The following is a 22,068-nucleotide window of genomic DNA, read 5'->3' as shown; positions in this document are numbered from 1 at the left end:
AAACAAACAAAAAAAAAACCCCTACCTTTTTCCTTTGGAGGAGATGGATCTGAGTTCTAACTCCCATCTGCTCATCTGGTTGCCTTTTGATAGTAAATCTCTTTCCTTGACACAAGCCTGGTGTTTCAGCTTTTTTCCTTCTTGGTCCTATAGTGTGGCAGGTAAACAAACCTGTGTTTGGGCTTGTTAACCAATATGAATAAGCTTTCAAAAATTTGGGTACCCCTGCAAGGTGGAGAAAAGCACACTCGAATTCAAGTGCATGGCCCAACACAAAGAATGTTAATCAATTGGCCTCTGGAAGTGTTTTATTTCTTGGTTTAAAACACTCATGTGAATTGGCAGCAATTGTGGCACACACTTTAAATAAGGATTAGTCTGTGTTTTCACTGTACACTAATACATTATCTCCTCAAGTTAATTATCAGTGGAGTCTTCCTGAAATAATTATGGGAACCCATGCACTTATCTACCTCACCCCAATAGAGATTCCAACCTCCTCCATTCTGACAGAGTACTCTAATAAGCTAACCTGCCTTGGCATCAAAACGTGGTTTCTCTGCTCCCTTCATTTTTGACTGAAGGTCATTGCTAGAAGCTACAGACCAGAGATTGGGTCTTCTGGAACATCAGAGAAGGACAGCCTGAGAAGGGGATACAGGGAAGAGACCCGTGCTTATACCCTTCTTAGAAGAAGCTAAGACATGACCATCAGAGCAGACACCAAGGGACCTGACACTCAGGACTCCAGGACTACAAAGGCTGGGAACAGATGACTTCAGGAATATAGATTGTGGAGCCAGGGTTGACAGAATAATTCATGACAAATGGCTGAATAACACGATGAAAATCTGAGTGTGGCTATGTTTTTCAGAATTTGTGGCTATTTGTTTCAGAATATTGTTGATTAGTTTTAATGTTTTCTTTTCTGATGAGCATACAATAAGCTCCCTTTTTATGCTTTGTGTTCCATCTCTAAAGTCTGACTTTCCCAGGCTATGACCGTGACTATGACAATGGTCAAACTTACCTGATTATAGGTTTTTCATTTAAAGATTTACTTGTCTGACATATTGATACAAAATATTTTAAAACAACAACCCAGTTTTAAAGAGCAAAAATATTTCTTCACCTGGGCACACCCTACATATTATCCTACATATTATCCTACATATGTAGGACCTGCAAGTGGCCCTACCTATTATCACTGTGAGTCAGAATATGGAAAACTGTGAATATATTTTAAAAGCTAATTAACTCTTAGGAAAAATTTTAAATGATGCCCCAATAATTGGAATTCAGAGGAGTGCTTTTACTCAAATTTAAGCCTGGGAAAATTCTAGCTGCCCTATGAACATTGTATGAAACTTTTAAAGAAAAGAATAGACGAAATCACTCAAGCTGTACAGATAATAGAAAAAAGAATTAACAAGAACGAGGAAAGTCTATGGGACCTGTGGGACAACATCAAGCACGCTAACATTCATATTTTAAGTGTCCTAGAAGGAGAAGAGAGAGAGAAAGGGGCAGAGGATTTATTTGAAGAAATAACAGCTGAAAACTTTCCTAACGTAAGGAAGGAAACAGACATCCAGGTACAGGAAACACACAGAGCACCAAACAAGAGAAACCCAAAGAGGCTCACACCAAGATACATTACAATTAAAATGTGAAGAATTAAAGATAAAGCGAGACTCCTAAAAGCTGCAAGAGAAGGCAACAAGTTGATACAAAGGAAATCACATAAGGCTATCAGCTGATCTCTAAGCAGAAACATTACAGGCTAGAAGGGAGTGGCACATTATTTTTAAGTGCTGAAAGGGAAAAACCTACAGCCAAGAATACTCTACTTGGCAAGGTTATCGTTTAGAATGAAAGGAGAGAGAGTTTCCCAGACAAGCAAAAATTAAGGGACTTTATCACCAAGAAACGTCTTACAAAAAATGATACAGGGACTTATTTAACTGGGAAAGAGAAGACCACAGATAGGAATAAGAAATTTACCCCCAAAAAAGCAATAAAATCACTGGTACAGGCAAAAATACAGTAAAGGTAGCAGATCAATCACCTATGAAGATAATAAGAAGGGCAAAAGACAAAAGTATGAAAATTACCTATATCTATGATAAGAGAGTAATGGATACAGATGCACAAAAAACCGGTTAGATGTGATATAAAAAACATAAAATGTGGGAGGAGCAGAGTAGAAGAGTAGAGCTTTTAGAAGAGGTCAAACTAAAGAGAACATCAGCTTCAGATATATTGCTATATACCTAAGATGTTACACATGAACTTCGTGGGAATCACAAACCAGAAACCAATAGAATCAGAAACAGAAAATTAAGGACAGAAACCCAAACATAATACTAAAAAAGACACCAAACCACAACAGAAGACAGCAAGAGAAGAAGAAAGGAACAGAGAAGAACTACTGAAACAACCAGAAAAAAAGTAACAAGAAGGCAAGAACATACTTATCAATAGCTACTTTAAATGTCAACAGACTAAATGCTCCAATCAGAAGGCATAGGGTGGCCTGTTGGACGAAAACAAGACCCATATATAAGCTACCTACAAGAGAGACACTTCAGACCTAACCACACTCACAAACTGAAAGTGAAGGGATGGAAAATGATACTCTGTGCAAACAGCAGTGAAAGAAAGTTGGGGTAGCAATACGGATATCAGGCAAAACAGTCTTTCAAACAAAAATGGTACCAAGAGACAAAGAAGGTAACTACATAATGATAAAGGGAAAAACCCAAGAAGAAGATATAACACTTATAAATATCTATGCACTCAACATAGGAGCACCTAAATAAATAAAGCAATTATTAACAGAAATGAAAGGAGAAATAGACAGCAACAATAATAGGGGACTTTAACATGACTTCCAGCAATGGATAGGTCATCCAAACAGAAGATCAATAGGAAACAGTGCTGTTAAACAATACCATAGACCAGGTGGAATTAGTAGACATCTACAGAACATTCCATCCAAAAACCACAGAATACACATTCTTTTTAAATGTACATGGAACATTCTCCAGGACTTATCACATATTAGACTGCAAACAAGACTCAACAAATTTCAGAAGACTGAAATAATAACAAGCATCTTTTCTGATCACAACAGCATGAAACTAGAAATCAACTACAGGAAGAAAATCAGAAAAGACACAAATATGTGGTGACTAAACAAACTGCTACTGAACGATTGGGTCAATGAAAAACATCAAAGGAGAAATAAAAAAGTACCTGGAGACAAATGAAACCAAAAACATAACATGGAAAATTTATAGGATACAGCAAAAGTAGTTCTAAGAGGGAAGTTTATAGCAATACAGGCCTACCTCAACAAACAAGAAAAATCTCAAATAAACCATCTAACAGTGCACCTAAAGGAACTGGAAAAAGAAGAACCAGGCCTAAATTCAGTAGAAAGAATGAAATAATAAATTCAGAGCAGAAATAAATGAAATATAGAATAAAAAACAATAGAAAAAAATCAATGAAATCCAGAGCTGGTTCTTTGAAAAGATAAACAAAATTGACAAACCTCTAACTAGACTCACCAAGGAAAAAAGAGAGAAGGCTCAAATTAAAAAAATCAGAACTGAAAGAGGACAAATTACGACAGACACCTCGGAAATACAAAAGATTATAAGAGGATACTATGAAAAGCTATATGCCAACAAATTGGATAATCTAGAAGAAAAGGGTCGATTCTTAGAATCTTACAACCTTCCAAAAGTGAATCAAGAAAAACTAGAGAATTGGAATAGACCAACCACGAGGAAGGAGATCAAAACAGTAATCAAAAACCTCCCCCAAAAGAAAAGTCCAAGACCAGATGGCTTCCCTAGTGAATTCTACCAAACATTCAAAGAAGATGTAATACCTATCCTTTTCAAACTCTTCGAAAAAATTGAAGAGGAGGGGGAGCTTCCTAACTCATTCTATGATGCCAACATTACCCTGATACCAAAACCAGACAAGGACAACACAAAAGAAAGAAAATTAAAAGCCAGTATCACTGATGAACATCTATGCAAAAATCCTCAACAAAATACTAGTAAATCAAATACAACAATACATTTAAAAGATCATACCCCATGATCAAGTGGGATTTATTCCAGGGATGCAGGATGGCTCAACATCTGCAATTCAATCAACGTGATACATCACATTATCAAAGTGAAGGATAAAAATCACATAATCACCTCTATAGATGCAGAGAAAGCATTTGACAAGATACAGCATCCATTGATGATAGAAACTCTGAACGAAATGTGGATAGAAGGAAACTACTCAACATAATAAAGGCCATATGTGTCAAACTCACAGCTAATGTCATTCTCAATGGAGAAAAACTGAAAACTATCCCTGCAGGAACAGGAACCAGACAAGGATGCCCACTGCCACTGCTCTTATTTAATATAGTATTGGAAGTCTCAGCCAGAGCAATCAGGCAAGAAAAAGAAATAAAAGGAAAGGAAAGGAAGGAAGGAAGTGAAATTGGAAAGGAAGAAGTGAAACTGTCACTATTTGCAGATGACACGATTTCATTTATAGAAAACCCTAAAGAATCCACCAAAAAAGTTTTAGAAATAATAAATGAATACGGTAAAGTGGCAGGAAACAAAATCAACATACAAAAATCAGTTGCATTTCTATATACTATCAATGAAGCAGCAGATAGAGAAATTAAGAATACAATTGAAACTAAAAGAATAAAATACATAGGAATAAGCTGAAAACAAATTAACTCCAAATGAGTTAAAGACTCGAATGTAAGACATGAAACCATAAAACCGAAAGAAGAAAATATAAGCAGTACACTCTTTGACATTGGTCTTCACAGCATCTTTTTGAATACCACATCTACTCAAGCAAGGGAAACAAAGGGAAAAATTAACAAATGGGACTACATCAGACTAAAAATCTTCTGCAAGGCAAAGGAAACCATGAGCAAAATGAAAAGATGACCTGACAACTGGGAGAAAACATTTGCAAATCATATATCTGACAAGAGTTTAGTCTCCAAAAAATATAAAGAATACATACAACTCAACAAAAACAAAACAAGCAATCTGATCAAAAATTGGGCAGAGGATTTGAACATTTTTCAAGGAAGATACACAGATGACCAACAGACATAAAAAGATGTTCAACATCACTAATTATTACAGAAATGCAAATCAAAACTACAATCAGATATCACCGTACCCTGGTCCAAAAGGATATAATTACCAAGACAAAAAATAATAAATGTTGGAGAGGATGTGGAGAAAAGGGAATCCTCTTACACTGCTGGTGGGATTGCAAACTGGTGCAGCCACTATGGAAAAGAGCATGAAGATTTCTCAAAAAATTAAAAATATAAATACCATATTACCCAGCAGTCCCACTACAGGGTGTTTATCCAAAGAACATGAAATCAACATTCCAAAGAGATTTAGGCACCCTGAAGTTCATTATAGCATTACTCACAATAGCGACAACGTGAAGCAACCCAAGTACCCTTCTAAGGATGAATGGATAGACAATGAGGTGTGTATATATGATGGACTATGACTCAACCGCGTAAAAGAGAAAATCATCCCATTTTCAACAACATGGATGGGCCTTCAGGGTATGATAGTAAGAGAAATAAGCCACACAGAGAAAGACAAATATTGGATGATTTCACTCATCTGTGGAAGATCAACAAACACATGGACAAAAAGAACACATTAGTGATTACCACAGGGGAAGGGGGCTGGAAGTGAACAAAAGGGGTAGAAGGGCATATGTAGATGGTGACATATAAAACTTAGAGTACCGATGGTGAGCATGATGAAGTGTATACAGAAACTGATATATAGTAATGGACGCTCGGAATTACACAATGTTATAAACCATTGTGAACTCAATAAAATAATTGAAAAATAAGTAAAACTAGATACTCTGGAGGCTGGTTAGACACACAAAGTGCCTTTATTGAGTCCCTTTACTTATCATGGCAAATGATTATTTTCAAAGTCTCCATCAGAATGAGTCCTCTTTCCTAATTGAATAAATCATATCAGTTATGAGGGCCATGACTGAAATGTCACTTTCAGAAGTAAATTTTATTTATTAGCTATGACTAGCTCACAACTATGAAACAAGAACTATCCTTCAGAAGTAGAAAAATACTAAAATTTCCTCACAGGAAAATGGTAGCTGCCCCCAAGCTTACCTGATAACACCCCCTCCCTATCAGTGGGGTGAAGGACCTCGAGGCGGGTGTGTGGGAATCAAGGGCAGGTTAGCACGAATGGGGCAGAGGCAGAAAGGGAAGGTGGGGGAGCTCAGCTGAGGCCTCCAGCCTGGCAGGAGAGAATCTCTGGGGGGTAGGGCAGCGCTTAGGGAGAGGGTGTGGGGGAGCCAGAGGAAGGGGTGGGCTAGGGCCCTCTTAGCCCTCGAGGGTCGGAGGAGGCTGAATTAAGGGACTTTCCTAAAGAAATCCTAGAAATCTCTGGTGGGAGCGACTAGAAAGAGCCAGAATCAACATCCCAGAGCAGGAGGGGTCATGGTCGCCTATCAGTGTCAGAGGAAAGTTATGTCCTTGCCCAGTGGGGAAACTGAGACCCAGGATGTTGGGGGACATGATGCAGAGAGCATCCATGTGGGCTCAAGAGGTGAGGTTCAGGTGCCGAGGATCTTGGCATCTCCGGGGGCAAAGGGGCGAGATGTGACCGAGCTTTGTCTAGAGCCCCCCGCAGCAGAGTTAGTACTGGGTCAGCCTGTGTGGACCTAAACGCAGAGTGGAGGATCAGGGCTGTCCCCACGCCAGCCCCACAGCGCATGGTGCACCAGCTGGGGAGCAAGACGCCACCCCCCACATGCAGAGCAAGGGTGTGGGCTGGCACCAACGAATGCCACTGCAGGAGCCCTGGGACCAAGGCTTGTGAATTACCTACCCCCACTTCATTCCTAATGCTCCACTTCCACATGTTTCATACACTCAGCTCCAGATTAAAAGTTGCCTTTAAATAAAGGAATCTGTCGCCCCAAATTAGAAACCACCGGACTACTCTCAGTCCTCACTAACAGCAAGGAAACTGAGGCCCAGAAAGGGTAAGTGACGGGTGAATGCCGACCAGCAAGGTAGTGGTGATCTTTTCCCTTTCTGCCTCCAGGGACCCCTGGTGTACTCCTGAGACCTGTCACTCTATTTCCAACACTCCTGGGGACTATGATCCCCTCACTTGATCTCTCGGTGCTCCAGCTTCAGGCCCACCCCACCATGGGGAGGGCTAACCCCCACATCTGTACAATCTGGAGATGCAGTTTACGAACATTACGGGCACATGCTTCCACGCCTGTGCACACAAACACACACACAGACACACCTCACCTCCTGGAGGACTGCAGGATCACCGCTCCCTGTCCCCGTGCATAGAGACCCAGATCCTGGCCCAGGGACAGCTGGGAGACTGGGCTCAGAGGGACCCATTGGGCAGTGCAGGGTCTGCATGGGCACCCAGTCAGGCCCCACCACTCTCTGCAGCCCGACAGCTTCGGCCATGTATCTGGGGAGCACAAGCCAGATGGAAGGGGTCATGGCCCTCCTGGCCTGATCCCCCTCAGCTTGCAGAGCAGAAAGCTCTAGCTCATCCGTGCAGGGAGTTGGGGCCAGATGCATCCAGGCTGCTGTGCCCTCTGCCCCATTTCTTGGGTGAGAACCCTCAGAGGCCAGGAAGGGGAGGCTCCAGAGGCTCCCACACGGCCCTGGAGAAAAGCCCAAAAGGACAACAAGAGTGACTGGAAGAGCCTGGGAGCCGTGCTAAGGGCTCAGTGAGATGACCCAGCTTCACCCCACCCCACCAGCCCCAGGGTCACCACTCAGGCCTCTGGTTTGCCAACTCACTTGGGTCCCCACGGCACACAAATTGTGAAATACCAGTTTCTGCCACAGCCAAGGTCGAAAGGGTTGTTTACATGCAGGTATCGGTACTAGAGGGGGCAAGAGCAGGAAGAAGAGCTCAGATCCAGCAGGACTGGGACAGCCAACCCCATCCCCCTAACGAGCCAGTCAGCTCAGCCCAGGGCTGCAGCAAGACCCCAAGAGCACAGAAGCCGAAAGGTTAACCCAAGGCCTCCCCAACCCACCTGAGTTGCTCTCTCCAGGCAACCACTGGCCCTGCACCCCTTCTTCTGCCATCTCAGGGATCCTCCCCTCACCTGGCACCCCTTTGGCAGCTGTTGCAGGAGAGCATAGCAACATTATTGGAAGGCTTTAAGCTTAGCAAGAACAAATTACAAAATGGGTGACTGAGAAATATGCGATCTGCTGATTCTCATAAATTACTATGCTAGATTGTTTGTGCTTTGGAATCAAAGGCTGGAAGAGAGTATCTCATCAAACACGAAGGCAAGGGGCTTAGGAACGCCAGGCCCTTGCAGGAATGGAACGCCACCTGCATAAATTGCCAGATTGTTTGTTCCCAGGATACTCCCTAAGAGAATGGCCTTGTGTAGGTCCGGGGTACATTGAAGGGGAGAAGACTAGAACTGTGGAGCTTTGATTTGAATATCCCTGCTGGCATGATTTCCTGCTATGCTTGTACTTCTTGGCCTGCAAATAAATACGTGGTGATCAGAGGGATGTCACCACAGTCCTTGAGGCTGATGGTCCCCTGTCCCATTAAATAATATAGAGTGTGTTGTGTCTATTATATAGACTGTGTTCTGCCTATTCATTCCGTTTGCCCCTTCAGCTGGCTACCTAGCTGGTCTCTGCAGCAGGCAGCATCCTCCCATCTCTGTCACCTTTGGCCACACACATCCTCCTGCCACCTCTTTCCAAACACACTATCACATCAGCCTTTTGCTACGAAACCACTCCAAAGACACTTCCAGCCCCCGCTCCCCCTTCTCTGCTTTCCCAGCTCTCATTGTTTTCTACACTTGTGCCTTGACTGAATTTCACTATCTGGAAGGGCAGTTGGTTGGGGCCCAATCATACTTCCCTAACCAAACTCCCATGGCCCTGGACATCTGGGCTCAAGGTCCTGAGCTCCCAGTGCAGGAAAAGTCAGGTCCAAAAGTCAAGTCCTGCCCTGGACACTGCTGACAAGGCTGTCCTCCTCACCACCCTCCACCCATCGGCCTAGGCCCCTCCTCCTCCACAAGGCAGGCGCAGTCTCACCCCGACTTCAAGAGCCCCAGCTACAAAATGTTCGTCACGACGAAAAGTGGCCCCGAAGTGCCTCTGCCCACCACCAGCTCGCCTGTGACCCCTGCCCCTGTCACAAAGATTTTGACCTTCAGAACTATTCTCCTCCAAAAGGAGCCAGGACTTCACGCAGGGCAGTTGAGCCCTGGGGCAGGAAAAGTCAAGACAGCTACAGAAGGTCCCATGGCTGCTAGAAAGCAACGCTAACCACTGTGAGAGTTTGAGTCCTGCCTTCTTTAAGGTGTTTAAAGCATTTAAGGGACACTAAATGGTGAACAGAGTTAGATGAAATTTACAATCAAAATTTCAAATGTAGAGAAATCCATTTTGATTTATGAGATGTATATGCAGTACAGGAAAATGTTGCTTGTTCAGTGCTTAAAGGAGTGATAACTGTTGGATGAATTCATAAGAACTGATTAATAGCTACTGCACCTTCCTCTCCCCACAGGGGACCAACCAGCCGCAAGTGGAACCGACAGCTCCGAGCTCCCACACTGCCCTCTCTCACTGGCTCCAGACCCGGGTCTCCTGCTCCAACTGTGAGTCTCAAATGCCCTCACACTCCGCAGAACCAAAACCCAAGTGGGCATCTTGTTGCCCCATCTCCTGCCAGCTCCCTGCGGCCTCTGCTCTCTCGCCTTCTTCCCCAGGGTTTAGGCTCCAGGTTTCTCTCTCTCTCTCTCTCTCCTTCTATCCCAGAGCCTTATGCATTCTTTCATCTGTAGGTTCACTCGTTAGCTCATAAATATTTGGGGCCTCAACAACCTTCCAGGCACTGCACTGGGGACTGAGAACGCTCCACAAACAATAGACCCAACTATAACCTGCAGGGTGGGGAGGGCAGCTGGGGAGGGAGAGCAGCAGAGAGAGGGGATCAGAGGGAAGAGCAGGCAGCCCAGGCCAAGACTCCATGGTGCAGGCAGAGGAGCAGCTGGCAGGAAAGCAGGGGGAGCTGGGCTTGAGGGGCTGGGGATGCCCACGGCAGGTGCCTTCAGCTTCAGGTGGGGCTGTGTACAGCCCGGAAACATCCATCTGAGGACTGGACACTGGCTTTGGCCACATGGAGGGTGCAGCATCAGTGTGCCAGTGAGGACAGAGGCTGAAGTGGGCTGAGGAAGGTGCAGAATGACACTCATGAGCACAGACAACTCTCTCAGGAACTACGGCTGTGCTGAGGGGAGAGTAGGACATGTGGAGCGGAGGACGGTGATGTGATTGGATGCTTGCTTTGTTTTTAAGATGAGAGAGACATGAACATGTGTAAACGATGATGGGAAGGAACGGTAACAATAACAACGATGTATAGGACACTTATATCAGCCACTGTGCTATGTGTCTTACACAAAGTAACCCATGTTACCTTCTTATAGAGATGGAGAAACTGAGGCACCAGGTGAATAAGTAACATGCCAAAGCTCTCCCTGCTGCTATGCTGTGGAGCCGTGATTTCAATTTATGTGGACTGGCTCCAGAGCCCTTGCTATATCAACCACTAAGCAAGCGGCCCCAGCAGAAGTGGTGGTCAGGGGAGGGAGGTAGGAAGGAAATGAAGTTGAGGTGTGTGAAGAATACCTGAGTGGGTTCTTCAGGTAATGGGAAAGAGTGCCTGGTGAATGTCAAAGAGAAGACCACGTTTACGTTTCCTAAGACTGGAGAGCCTGGATGGGAGACCCCCATTCTGAGCAGTGGAGGGAGGGCAGGCCTATGGCCTGACCTGGGGCTGAAGAACCATAGGATGTGGGAAGGGACAGTGCTGCCCAAGAGAGGCTGAAAGGATGGACTGAATCTGGAGAGAGAAGACAGGCAGACCACAGCGGGCTGATGAGTAAGAGCTGAGCAGAGGAGTCACAGGTGAGCTGGGAACCAAATATGGGTGATGGAGTGGTGACTGGAAGGAAGGGAGGTGGTGGGCACAGAGGACTGCTCTGTCTTTTCAACTGTCTCAGTGCCTCCAACCCCGCCCTCATCAACGTGACCCACTACAGTCTTACTAAAACAGCTTAGAGTCAAGTCATTGTACTACTGAAGGAAACCCATGGCAAGGATGTTCACTTTTACCCCTCCAACTCAACACTGGACCAGAGGTCCAAGACACTGCAGTAAGAAAAGGAAAAGAGAGGGAGGCCCATTGCCAAGAGGTTAAGTTCTCGCACTCCACTTTGGCAGCCCAGGGCTTCCTGGGTTCAGATCCTGCATGCAGACCTAGCACCACTCATCAAGCCATGCTGAGGCCGTGTTCCACGGAGCAGAAACAAAAGAACCTACAACTAGAATATACAAGTATGTACTGGGGGGCTTTCTGGAGAAGCAGAAAGTAAATAAAAGAAGATTGGCAACAGATTTCAGCTGAGGTGCCAATCTTAAAAAAAAAAAAGAAAAAGAAATAAAGCCATTCATGTTGGAAAATAAGAAGTGAAACTGTCCTTATACACAGATGACATGAATTTCTATGTAGGATCAAGAAAAAATCTACTAGAACTAAGAAGAGAGTCTAGCAAAATTGCAAGATCCAAGAACAATATATAAAAACTCCATTATGTCTTTTTATAATAATAAACAAATAGAAATCAAATTTTGAAAAATTTATAAAAGCAGAAAAACACATGAAATACTTGGACACAATCTAACACAATGTGTGTATGATCAATACACTGAAAACTGCAAAACACTGTGAAATCAGGGATGACCTAAATAAATGGAGAGGTATCCCATGCACACGGATTCAAAACTCAATATTGTTAAAATGTCAAATTTCCAAATTGGTCTTTGCACTCAATGCAATGCAAATGAAAATCTCAGCAAAGATTTTTGTAGAAATTCACAAGCTGATGCTAAAATTTATATGGAAAGTCAAAGGATCTAGGACAGCCAAATGAACTTTGAAAATAAAGAGCACAGTTAGAGATCTCACATTGTGTGATTTCAAGACTTAATAGACAGCTACTAAGGAAGACAGTGTGGCACTGGCAAGAATAGAGAGTTCAGAAATACAGCCACATCTATATAGTCAGTTGATTTTTGATAAACGTGCAAAGGCAACACAATGGAGAAGGATGGTCTTTCCAACAAACGGTGTTGGCACAACCCACTTGCAAAATAATAAATCTTGACCCGTACCTTGCATCGCATACAAAATTTAACCAAAATGAATCTTAAGCCTAAACAGAAAATCTAAAATTATAAAACTTTTAGAAGAAAACACATGAGAAAATCTTTGGGACCTTGGGTAAGACAAAGACTGCTTAATTACAACACCAAAAACACAATCCGTAAAAGACAAAACTGATATGGCACTTCATGAAAGTATAAAACTTCTGATCTTTGAAAGATATTGTCAGGAAAATGAGAGGACAAGCCATAGCCTGGGGAAAAATATTTGCAAAACACATATCTGAATCCAGAATATATACAAAACACTTAAAACTCTACAAGAAGAAAACAACTCAAGTTTTTTGAATGGGCAAAAGATTGGAACAGACATTTAATCACAGATACACACGTGGCAAATAAGAACATGAAAACATGCTCAACGTCGTTAGTCATTAGGAAGACGCAAATTAAAACCCCTATGAGATACCACCACACATTTCTTAGACTAGCTAAAATGGAAAAAAAAAAAAAAAACCTGACTGCCAAATGTCAGTGAGGATGCAGAAGCAACTGGAATTCTCATACGTTGCTTGTGGGAATGCAAAATGGTACAGGCATTTTGGAAGATAATTTGGCAGTTGCTTACAAAGTGAAACATTCAGTTACCATAGAACCCAGCAAGGCCACTCTTACCTATTTACCAAAAATAAATGAAAACTTATCTTCACGGAACTGTACACAAATGTTTATGGCCGCTTTTTTATGATTACCAAAAATTGGAAACAACTCAAATATCCTGCAGTTGGCAAATGGATAAACAAGCTGTGGTAGATCCATAGGACGGAACAGTGACCAGCAGTAAAAGGAAGACACTACTCATATAGGCAACAACATGGATGAATCTCAGGTCAATTATGCGATGTGAAAGACACCAGACTCAAAAGGCTGTGAATTCCATTTATAGGAGGTTCTGGAAAGAGAAACTCTGTGGGGATAGTACAACGCAGTGGTTGCCAGGGGCAGCAGGTACGGGACAAACTGACTACAAAGGACCATCAGAGAATTTCGGGGCTGATGGAACTGTTCTGAATTTTAAATATGGTGGTAGCTACCAGGACTGTCCATGCTTGTCCACACTCATAGAACTGGGTGCTTAAAAAGGGTGAATTTTACTGTATGTAAAAACAAACAAACAAACAAAATCCTGCCGTGGCTCCCAGGTTTCCAGGTCCCAAGACTAAACTCTCCAGCTGACGTTCTCAGCCTTTCCCACCTGCCCAATGCCAAGCAGGCCACTTCATTTCCCATCCACTCTCTGCTCCAATTACAACCGTCTCCTCACCGTCTTGTCAACAGTCCGCAGACTTTCGGGCATCCCTGCCTTTTTGCAAGCTGTGCCCCTCACCTGCACCGCCCTCCCCTCTGCCCTCCGCCCACCCAAAACCCTCTCCACCGCGGTCCTCTCTGAACTCTCCGTTCCCTCTCTGAGTCTGTGCTGCACAGCGTGGGCGGGCCCCTCTCTCAGTGTTGACCGGCGTCTGGCGGGAGTTATTCTGACTTCAGGCTCCTCCTCAACACCAGCGCAGGATGGAGCCTTACTCACCACTCCGCGCAGCGTGAAAATAATGCACGCGCCGCCTGGCACACAGAAGGCCCTGGACGCAGGGCACCCAGGAGAGAGACTGACACCGAGCCCCAGTGGAGGCGACAGGGGAGCTGAATCAGGATCTTAAGGCTAACGAGGTACCTTCGAGGGAGTTCAGGCCATGAGGACCAGGGCGGTGGAGAAACAGCAGAAAGGGGAGGGACAAGGGGACCGTCCTAGCCTGGTGTCGTGGCTCCCCCGGGCCCACGTACCTTGCCCTCGTGGCAGCGCTCGGCCGCGCTCACCGACCTGGCCTTGATGAGCAGCAGCACGAAGAGAGGCTCCAGGAAGCCGGCGGCGGGTACGGCCACGAGGTTGCTGCCCACGAGCTAAGGAGCTGTGCCCACAACGGTCCTCGTTGGCCCCGCCCCTCACCCAGGCTCCGCCCCAACGGCGCAGCCCACAACCCGAGTGTCCATCCTCTCCCTGCGCTCCAGTCCCGGGTAAACCTCACCCCACCCTGCTGTCCAGGCCCCGGGCCACCTTCTGCCCACCTCCATCCACCTCGCTGCTAGATTCTCAACTCTCCGCAGAGCCTTCGAGACCCGCCCATCTCCCCGACCCTACCGCCCTCACTCCTCCCAGACTGATCCTCCCAAACGGCTCCTCTCTCGGACCCCGCCCACCGCTCGCCCCGCCCCTGTGACCTGGTCTGTCCCTTGGCTGTCCCTGCCCTCCCCACTGCTCCCCTGGAGGGCGCCACAGCCTGGCGGATACGCGACGATCTCGTCCATAGAGAAGGGAAGCTGAGTCCTGTACACTGGGAACATCAGGACGGTGACCAGCATGGCGCCCGAGAACAGGCATAGCGACAGGACCTACAGCATGAAGACACGGAAATTGGGGTGACAGACGCAGTTGTTGACCCACTTGCAGTGGCGGTCAAAGTCCTGGGCAAGAGGATGGAGGGCTCCCCTGCAGGACCTGGCCTGGCCTCCATAGCCCCCAAACCTGCGCCTTACCCTAGACCCCTAGGCTAGCTGGTCCCCGGCACTGGCTCTGTTTCCTGGGAGAAATGAAGCCACAAAGTCCCAATCGCTGGCTTTTCTGTGGTTAGAGCACTTCAGGGCTCTGTGGCTCAAGGTCACCTGTCAAGAGGCCTCTAGAGACTAGGCCTGCCTGGCCTTCTGTGGGAACATCCTGGTGTAACCTTGGGCAGGACAGAGAATATCTTGGGGCCTCTCTTTCCTCATCCACTGAATGAGAGTAAGGTTGACATCCCCTCACCAGCCTCCCAGGGTTTTGTAAGTAGCAGATAAGACAGCACATTTGTAAACCTTGGCAGGCCATGCACGAGAGAGACAAGCTCTCAGAACACAGTTGATTGTCTGGCATGGAACCCCAGAAGAGGACAGGCAAATCCTCCCAGGCCGGGCCTGCAGCTGGCCACAGGGCCCTGGGGCATCTAGTGTCAGCGAGGCCTGGTGTAGGACAAGGGTGCCTTTCCTCCCCCTGGCCTGACCAGGGCAAGCATAGATGTGGATGCACCTGTGCCTGTCAGCACCTGGCTAGGCAAGGGCCAGCCTCCCAGGACAGCTGCAGGCACAGATGCAGTGACCTGCATGAGTGACCAAGAGTGGCTGGGAGTGACTGCCACTCTTGGCATTTAGCAGTTCTGGAAGTGGTTTCACACCTGCCACGGGCACCCCAAGTAAGTGGACCTTCTAGTCCCAGCCAGGTGCTGGGCAGGGCAGTGGGTGGGGGGCAGGTGGGCAGATGAGAGGGGCACTCACCTCCACGCAAATGTTGCACCATGGGCAGTGGTGGGTCCGGGGCAGGTGGTGGAAGCAGCACCTTGGGCACCACTGCAGGCGGAAGGCCCTGTGGTTCACCCACACCACAGGCACCATCATGGGGCCCAGTTCGTTGGAGCCTGGCATGGGAAGAGGATTGGGCAGCAGCAGGAGCCCTTCCATCACTCAGCTGCTGGCAGGGGTGGGGGCAGCCCCACAGCATCACAGGGCTCCAGGAAGGGTGGGGAGCAGGTGGGCATGGGAATTCCCGGTCCCCACTCAGCTGCCTGACCAAACTGGGAGAGGCTGGTAGCCCAAGGGAAGGTAATTTCCAGCCAGAGGAGCTCTGTGACGACACAGGCCTTTGGAACTGGGATTGATGCTTTAAGGAGTGTGTGCAGTGGGAAGGAGGAGAGAACTGAGTGGTTGTCAATACCTGGCTTCTCTCCCTGGCCTGCCCCGCCCTCCCCTCCAAGGCAACTGGAAACCTCCGGAATTCTGTTTTCCACATCCCGGTGGATTGGGAAATGAAGCACAGAAGCAGGGCCCAAGCAGAGGAGGATGTGGGGAGAAGGGGTCTTGAGGCCAAGAAGGGGAGTGGGGAGCACGTTAGGAATCATCTTTGCAGGCAGGAGCCTTTAGGCTGCTACCTCCTTCTCCCAGGGGCTGAGAACTCACCTTGATGCAAGATGCCAGGGTCTGACACATTGAGGGAAACGAGACTGAAGAAAGTCAGGATGAAGAGGGGGCCTGTGACAACGGGATCGACCCACTCCCTGTTCTGGACCAGCCATCTGCAACTGAGACCAGAGCAGGACTCAGCCCTGATCTGCGGGAGGTCCTGAGCTCCCCCCAGGACTCAGTCCACCTGGTCAGGACTCATAGACCTTAAAGCCTGCCATAAATATCCAGGCTAGTGACAGATCCACAGAGGCTCCACCAGATGTCACCCAACACTACCCACCACCACCAGCTCCCAGGGGCACCAAGTACTCTATGCCTCAGTGCCTTTGCACATTCAGGGCCCTCTGCCTAGAATATCTCCCTTCCCTGACCCCTCTTCTGCACTTCTCCTGCTCCATGCTATCATCATCTCTTTTTCTTTCTGTGTCTGTCAGAAACCTGCTGGCCTGGGTGGGAGACTCACGGGAATGCGAAGAAGAGGCCACTGAGGATGAGCAGCAGCTCGACATTGAAGGCAGCGAACAGGCTCGGGAGCATCCAGGGAAGTGGGTCCTGAGGTCTGCCACCCCGCAAGAGAGCGGCATGGCGGCACCTCCAGTGCCCACAGGCACCCTCGCCGATACTGGCTCCAGGAGCCCTATATCCATAGCGACTGTTGAAGACATAGTGAGCCCCCAAGCCACAGCCCAGGGTGGAAGGCAGAAGTCCCAGTGTGACATCACCGAGGCTGAGGAGAATGTGGGCTAGGGGCTCTGCAGCCTGTGACCAGCACTTCCAACGGCAACGCCCGCCACCCCCACTGGCTGGGGACTGAGAGGTCCTGCCCCTGCCAGGTTGGCTTCACTCCACAGGGTAGAGAAGCACATGGGGAGAAGGGGTGATTCCAATTGCCCTTTCAGGGGAAGTGCTAATCGAAGCAAACCGTGCTCACTGCTCACTCTGTCTCCAGTTTTACCTTTTTGCTATCGCAAAAGTCCACTTTTAGCAGCAAAATAATTCCCCAGCTTCCTTTGTTTCCAGGCTTTTCTTGATGCAATTCTAGTCAGTGAGATGTAAGCAGATGTCTGTCGAGGGTTTCTAGAAAAGCTTTTGCCTTCCTGATAAAAGGGGAAAAGGGCACAGCACAACTCTGTTCCTTCTTCCTGTCTTGAACCTAGATGTGCTGGCCAGGGGCAGCCTCTTGGACCCGTTAGGCAACAAGTCAACATGCTACAGAGACAACATTAGATGACATTGTTGATTCACTGCCCCAGTCTTGAACTGCCTGCCTCTGAGCTGCTTATGATGTGAGAAAATAACTGGCTTCTCTGTTACATGCAGCTGACAGTTGTCATTCATTTTAGCTACTGAGCATCTAAACCCCTCTGTGTTTGGAAGATTCCCCCAACTGTGGCTCACAGTTCCAAAAGACCTGTGACTCAAGTGCCACCAATTAGTCTCAGAGCAACTACCACAAACCCACTGGGGAGTCTTTGCTGAGAGGCAGCCACTGCAGACATTTTCAGAGCTCCCATGTGTTGAAGTGTAGTGGCATTTTGATAGTCACTTTAGTTTCAACAGTGATTGTATTATTCTTGAACATGGATAAAATATGTGATTCCAAGATTCTTACTTTGCTTTAAAAACTTGGGCTGATATCGAATGGGAGTAATTGACCTGGAACATTCTCAGGAAATTAATTTGATTAAAAACAGAAGGGGCCAGCCCTGTGGCCCAGTGGTTAAGTTCACCCTTCTCTTTGTCAGCCTGGTGTTCGCTGGTTGGGATCCTTGGCAAGGACCTATGCACTGCTCATCAAGCCTTGCTGTGGCAGCATCCCACATAGAAGAAGTAGAATAACCTGCAACTAGGATATATATGTTGTGGCTTTGGGGAGGGAAAAAAAAAAGGAAGATTGGCAACCTATGTTAGCTCAGGGCCAATCTTCCTTACCAAAAAGTATATCTTAAAAAAAAAGAAAAGGTAAGCTTGGGCCAAATGCAGCCTGCCTGACTCTGAGGTTAAAAAAAAAGAGAGAGAGAGAGCAAAAGTCCCTCATCAATACGGAATTATTGTTACTTTTATTTTGACTATACAAACATATTTTTTCTTAATGACATTCAAATTAAGAAGTTAAAAATCTGTGTTCTAAGAATATTGTCTTATACTTGATAAGCTTATATTTTAAATACTAAAGTTGAAAGCTTTAGATATTCTCATTTTTGTAATTTCATATAACTGTAAATATGTATGCACATTTAAAGTATCTACACACTGAAATAGATTAAAATTAATTAATTTTTAAAAGCGTGTGAATCATAGAGAGGAAGAACTGCTAGCCTGGAAGAGAAATGATGTTGGATCACAGTCTCTTTTCCACCTGATGCGCTAAAATGTTATTATTTTACCTCTGTCTATTCTACCCGATGGCAGAGAGTTATTACCTCACTTAACATAAATGAGTAGTCTTAATTTTAAGCAAATCAATAGAATGATAAGATAGAATTAACAGAACGATAGGAGATTCCTCACTTCTGAAAATGCTGGGAGTTTGTTATGTTACCTTCTGCTGTGACATCTACAAGACTGTTAGTCTGATTAATATCATGCCAACACTATGACCTTTCTTCTCCTCAGACACCTGTACTCACACGGAGCAACAACTCTTGCATGTTGCTATTTTCTGATGCTGAGCCCCAAATTCAAAAGAATAAAATTGGCCTTGTGTTTTTGGCTGCTAGGTATCACCAAAGGCTTGCTACCCACCCCCAAAACCCATGACATGGCACTCTCAAGCATCGAAGGATGTTAAAAACATAGAGATAGGGGCTGGCCCAGTGGCATAGCACTTAAATTTGCACACTCTGCTTTCGTAGCCTGGAGTTCACAGGTTTGGATCCCAGGTGAGGACCCACACACCGCTGGTTGGGCCATGCTCTGGCAGCATCCCACACACAAAATAGAGGAAGATTGGCATGGATGTTAGCTAGGAACAACCTTTCTCAAGCAAAAAGAGGAAGATTGGCAACAGAACTTAGCTAAGGGACAATTTCCTCAGCAAAAAAGAAAAAAAAAAAACAGAGAAAAACTGATAAATAAAAAAGAATATTTAATCTGGGTTTTGCATGGGTAGGGGTTAACAAAACCAAGCATGAAGAAGTTAAAAAATCTTCCCTAGAGCAAAAAACTTTGAAAGAAGCTTTGCTACCTGCAGCTGTGCACATTCAGCATAATCAACTGTTGCTCAAAACAAACCAGGTCTTGGGGCCAGCCCCGTTGCTGAGTGGTTAGGTTCGCGCTCTCTGCTTCAGTGGCCCAGTGTTTCACCAGTTTGGATCTTGGGCGCGGACGTGGTACCACTCATCAAGCCATGCTGAGGCAGCATCCCACATGCCACAATTAGAAGGACCCACAACTAAAAATACACAACTATGTACCAGGTGGCTTTGGGGAGAAAAAGGAAAAATAAAATCTTTAAAAAAAAAAACTAACCAGGTCTTTCTATCCCTCCTTAGTATGTGAGTGAGCTGTCTTTCCCAGAAAGTCAAGGTCCAGACATCAAGATTCAGCCTCACAAAGCCAAAAGCAGGCTGAAGATGAAAACTAACCAGAAAAGTCCAGTTGGTCAAGGAAAAAGAAATTCAGTCTTCAAGGCCCAACACAGGCTGGCAGGAAGGCCCTAACCTGCATGGCCACAGGCTCCCACCCACCTACATAAAACCCCAGCACATGTTCTCCTTCCCCTACCTAAAACCCTAGAGAAAAACCTACCTTTTTCCCTTCAAGGAGGTGGATCTGAGTTCTAACTCCCATCTCCTCCTCTTTCAATACTAAAGGTCTTTTCTTGCCACAAGACTGGTGTTTCAGTTTTTTCTTTATTGGCCCTACTGTATGGCAGGTAAATGAACCTGTGTTTGGGTTTGGTAACAAATATGAATAAGTTTTCAGCAATTTGGATACTCTTGCAGAGTGGGGAAAAGCACACTTGAATTCAAGTGCAAGGCCCAACACAAAGACTGTCAATGAATTGGCTTCTGAGAATATTTTATTCCTTGGTTTAAAACACTTATGTCAATTGGCAGCAATTGTGGCACATGCTTTACATACAGATTAGTCTGTGTTTTCACTGTCCATTAATACATTTTCTCCTTAGGTTAATTATCAGTGGAGTCTTCATGAAATAATTATGGGAACCCATGCACTTATCTACCTCACCCCAATACAGATTCCACTCTCCTCTATTCTGACAATGTTAGCTACTCTAATACGTTAACCTGCCTGGTATCAACACATGGTTTCTCTGCTCCCTTCATTTTTGACTGAAGGTCCCTAGAGAAGCTACAGACCAGAGATTGGGTCTTCTGGAAGAAATGTCAGACAAGGAAAGCCTGAGAAAGGGATACCTGAAACAGACCCATGCTTACAGCCTTCCTAGAAGAAGCTAACTTGACTACCAGAGCAAACACCAGGGGGGACCTAACACTCGGGACTCCAGGACTACAGGGCCGGGGAACAGATGACTTCAAGAACATAGACTGTTGAGCCAGGGTTGACAGAATGAGAATTCATGACATATGACTGAATAACACCAATGAGAGATATCAGATGGTGGCTATTTGTTTCAGAATTTGTAGCTATTTGTTTCAGAATATTGTTGATCAGTTTTAATGTTTTCTGATGAGCATACAATAAGCTCCCTTTTTATGCTTCGTGTTCCATCTCCAAAGTCTGACTTACGCAGGCTATGACCATGACTATGACAATGGTCAAACTTATCTGATTGTTGGTTTTTCATTTAAATCTTTACTTGTTTGACATATTGGTCCAAAATATGTGAAAAGAACAACCCAGTTTTAAAGAGCAAAAATACTTCTTCACTGGGGCACACCGTATCTGAATCCAGGCATATATAAGAGGTCCTATATACTATCACTGTGAGTCTTAATATGGAAAACTGTGAATATATTTTACAAGCTAATTAATTCTCAGGAAATGTTTAAAATGATGCCCTAATAATTGGAATTCAGAGGAGTGCTTTTACACAAATTTAAGCCTGGGAAAATTTCAGCAGCCCTTTGAACATTCTATGAAACATTAAAGTGTGTTTTCTAGATAGTTCCACTTATTAGTGTCTATGACAACTCAATGGGAACTATAACATATGTTTAAAAATAAATACTTAGTCCATGCATGAACACTTTCCTGGCTGGTGGGTGAGCCCACCATGCCACAGTGGTCCCAAGGACTTGACCTGGCTCTGACCTCTTGAGGAAGCCCTACCCACCAAGCACAGCATCAGCACAACCATTAGAAGAGGTGGTGGCAGATCTATGCACCTGGGCAAATGCCTTCTGAGCCAGCACAAGCACCCAAAGGATTCCTACAACTTCCAACCAAAGGGGTGGGATCAGAAACACAGCTCCTGCTTCCCCCTAGCAGTAGCTGGTGGAATCTGTGACCTGATATGACCAGAAATATGCCAGAAAAAGATCAGTTCATCAAACATCATGAGAAACTATAGTAGTAATTCAGAGCATGAGGAAAATGACAATTCTCCAGAAACCAACCCTGAAGCCACAGAAATTTATAATCTACGTGACAGAGAATTCAAAATAGCTATCATAAAAAAACCTAAACAAGTTGCAAGAAAACTCAGAAAGTGCAATGAGATCAGGAATACAATTAATGAACAGAGGGAATTCTTCACAAAAGAGATTGAAACTATAAAG

The 22,068-nt window shown here is 45.5% G+C and overlaps 2 protein-coding genes and 1 long non-coding RNA gene across 9 annotated transcripts in view; 1 reads left to right on the top strand and 2 right to left on the bottom strand.

Moving 5' to 3' along the window:
* LOC111768970 (zinc finger DHHC-type palmitoyltransferase 19) overlaps positions 1-16,951 on the bottom strand; it is a 43,312-nt gene extending 26,361 nt beyond the window's left edge. For 3 of the 5 annotated variants that reach the window (XM_023623161.2, XM_070243534.1, XM_070243533.1), the window contains exons 1-6: positions 16,824-16,951; positions 16,355-16,476; positions 15,677-15,816; positions 14,661-14,761; positions 14,156-14,261; positions 26-147 (exon numbers count right to left, since the gene is read on the bottom strand). In XM_023623161.2, the coding sequence (XP_023478929.2) occupies positions 26-147; positions 14,156-14,261; positions 14,661-14,761; positions 15,677-15,816; positions 16,355-16,476; positions 16,824-16,897 (665 nt within the window). In that variant the 5' untranslated portion in view covers positions 16,898-16,951. The remainder of the gene's footprint in view (positions 1-25; positions 148-14,155; positions 14,262-14,660; positions 14,762-15,676; positions 15,817-16,354; positions 16,477-16,823) is intronic. The other 2 variants (XM_070243535.1, XM_070243536.1) reach the window with 1 other exon arrangement.
* Positions 14,295-20,192, top strand: LOC138919189 (uncharacterized). Of its 3 annotated transcripts, none has more exons than XR_011429177.1 (5): positions 14,295-14,386; positions 14,680-14,788; positions 16,340-16,547; positions 16,795-17,193; positions 19,855-20,192. It is a non-coding gene; the product is annotated as an uncharacterized lncRNA (long non-coding RNA). The 3 variants fall into 3 exon arrangements; XR_011429178.1 differs by having other exon boundaries at positions 16,340-16,588; XR_011429179.1 differs by lacking the exons at positions 16,340-16,547; positions 19,855-20,192 and having other exon boundaries at positions 14,680-14,821; positions 16,795-19,427.
* Positions 17,316-22,068, bottom strand: part of PCYT1A (phosphate cytidylyltransferase 1A, choline) — an 87,816-nt gene continuing 83,063 nt past the window's right edge. Inside the window, exon 10 of the transcript XR_011429174.1 lies at positions 17,316-17,457. The gene's annotated coding sequence lies outside the window, so the exon portion shown is untranslated. The remainder of the gene's footprint in view (positions 17,458-22,068) is intronic.

This window comes from Equus caballus, chromosome 19 (genome assembly GCF_041296265.1).
Source record: "Equus caballus isolate H_3958 breed thoroughbred chromosome 19, TB-T2T, whole genome shotgun sequence".
NCBI classification, from domain to species: domain Eukaryota; kingdom Metazoa; phylum Chordata; class Mammalia; order Perissodactyla; family Equidae; genus Equus; species Equus caballus.
The sequence above is the reverse complement of the archived record's forward strand: the minus strand, read 5'-3'. Positions and strand labels throughout refer to the sequence as shown.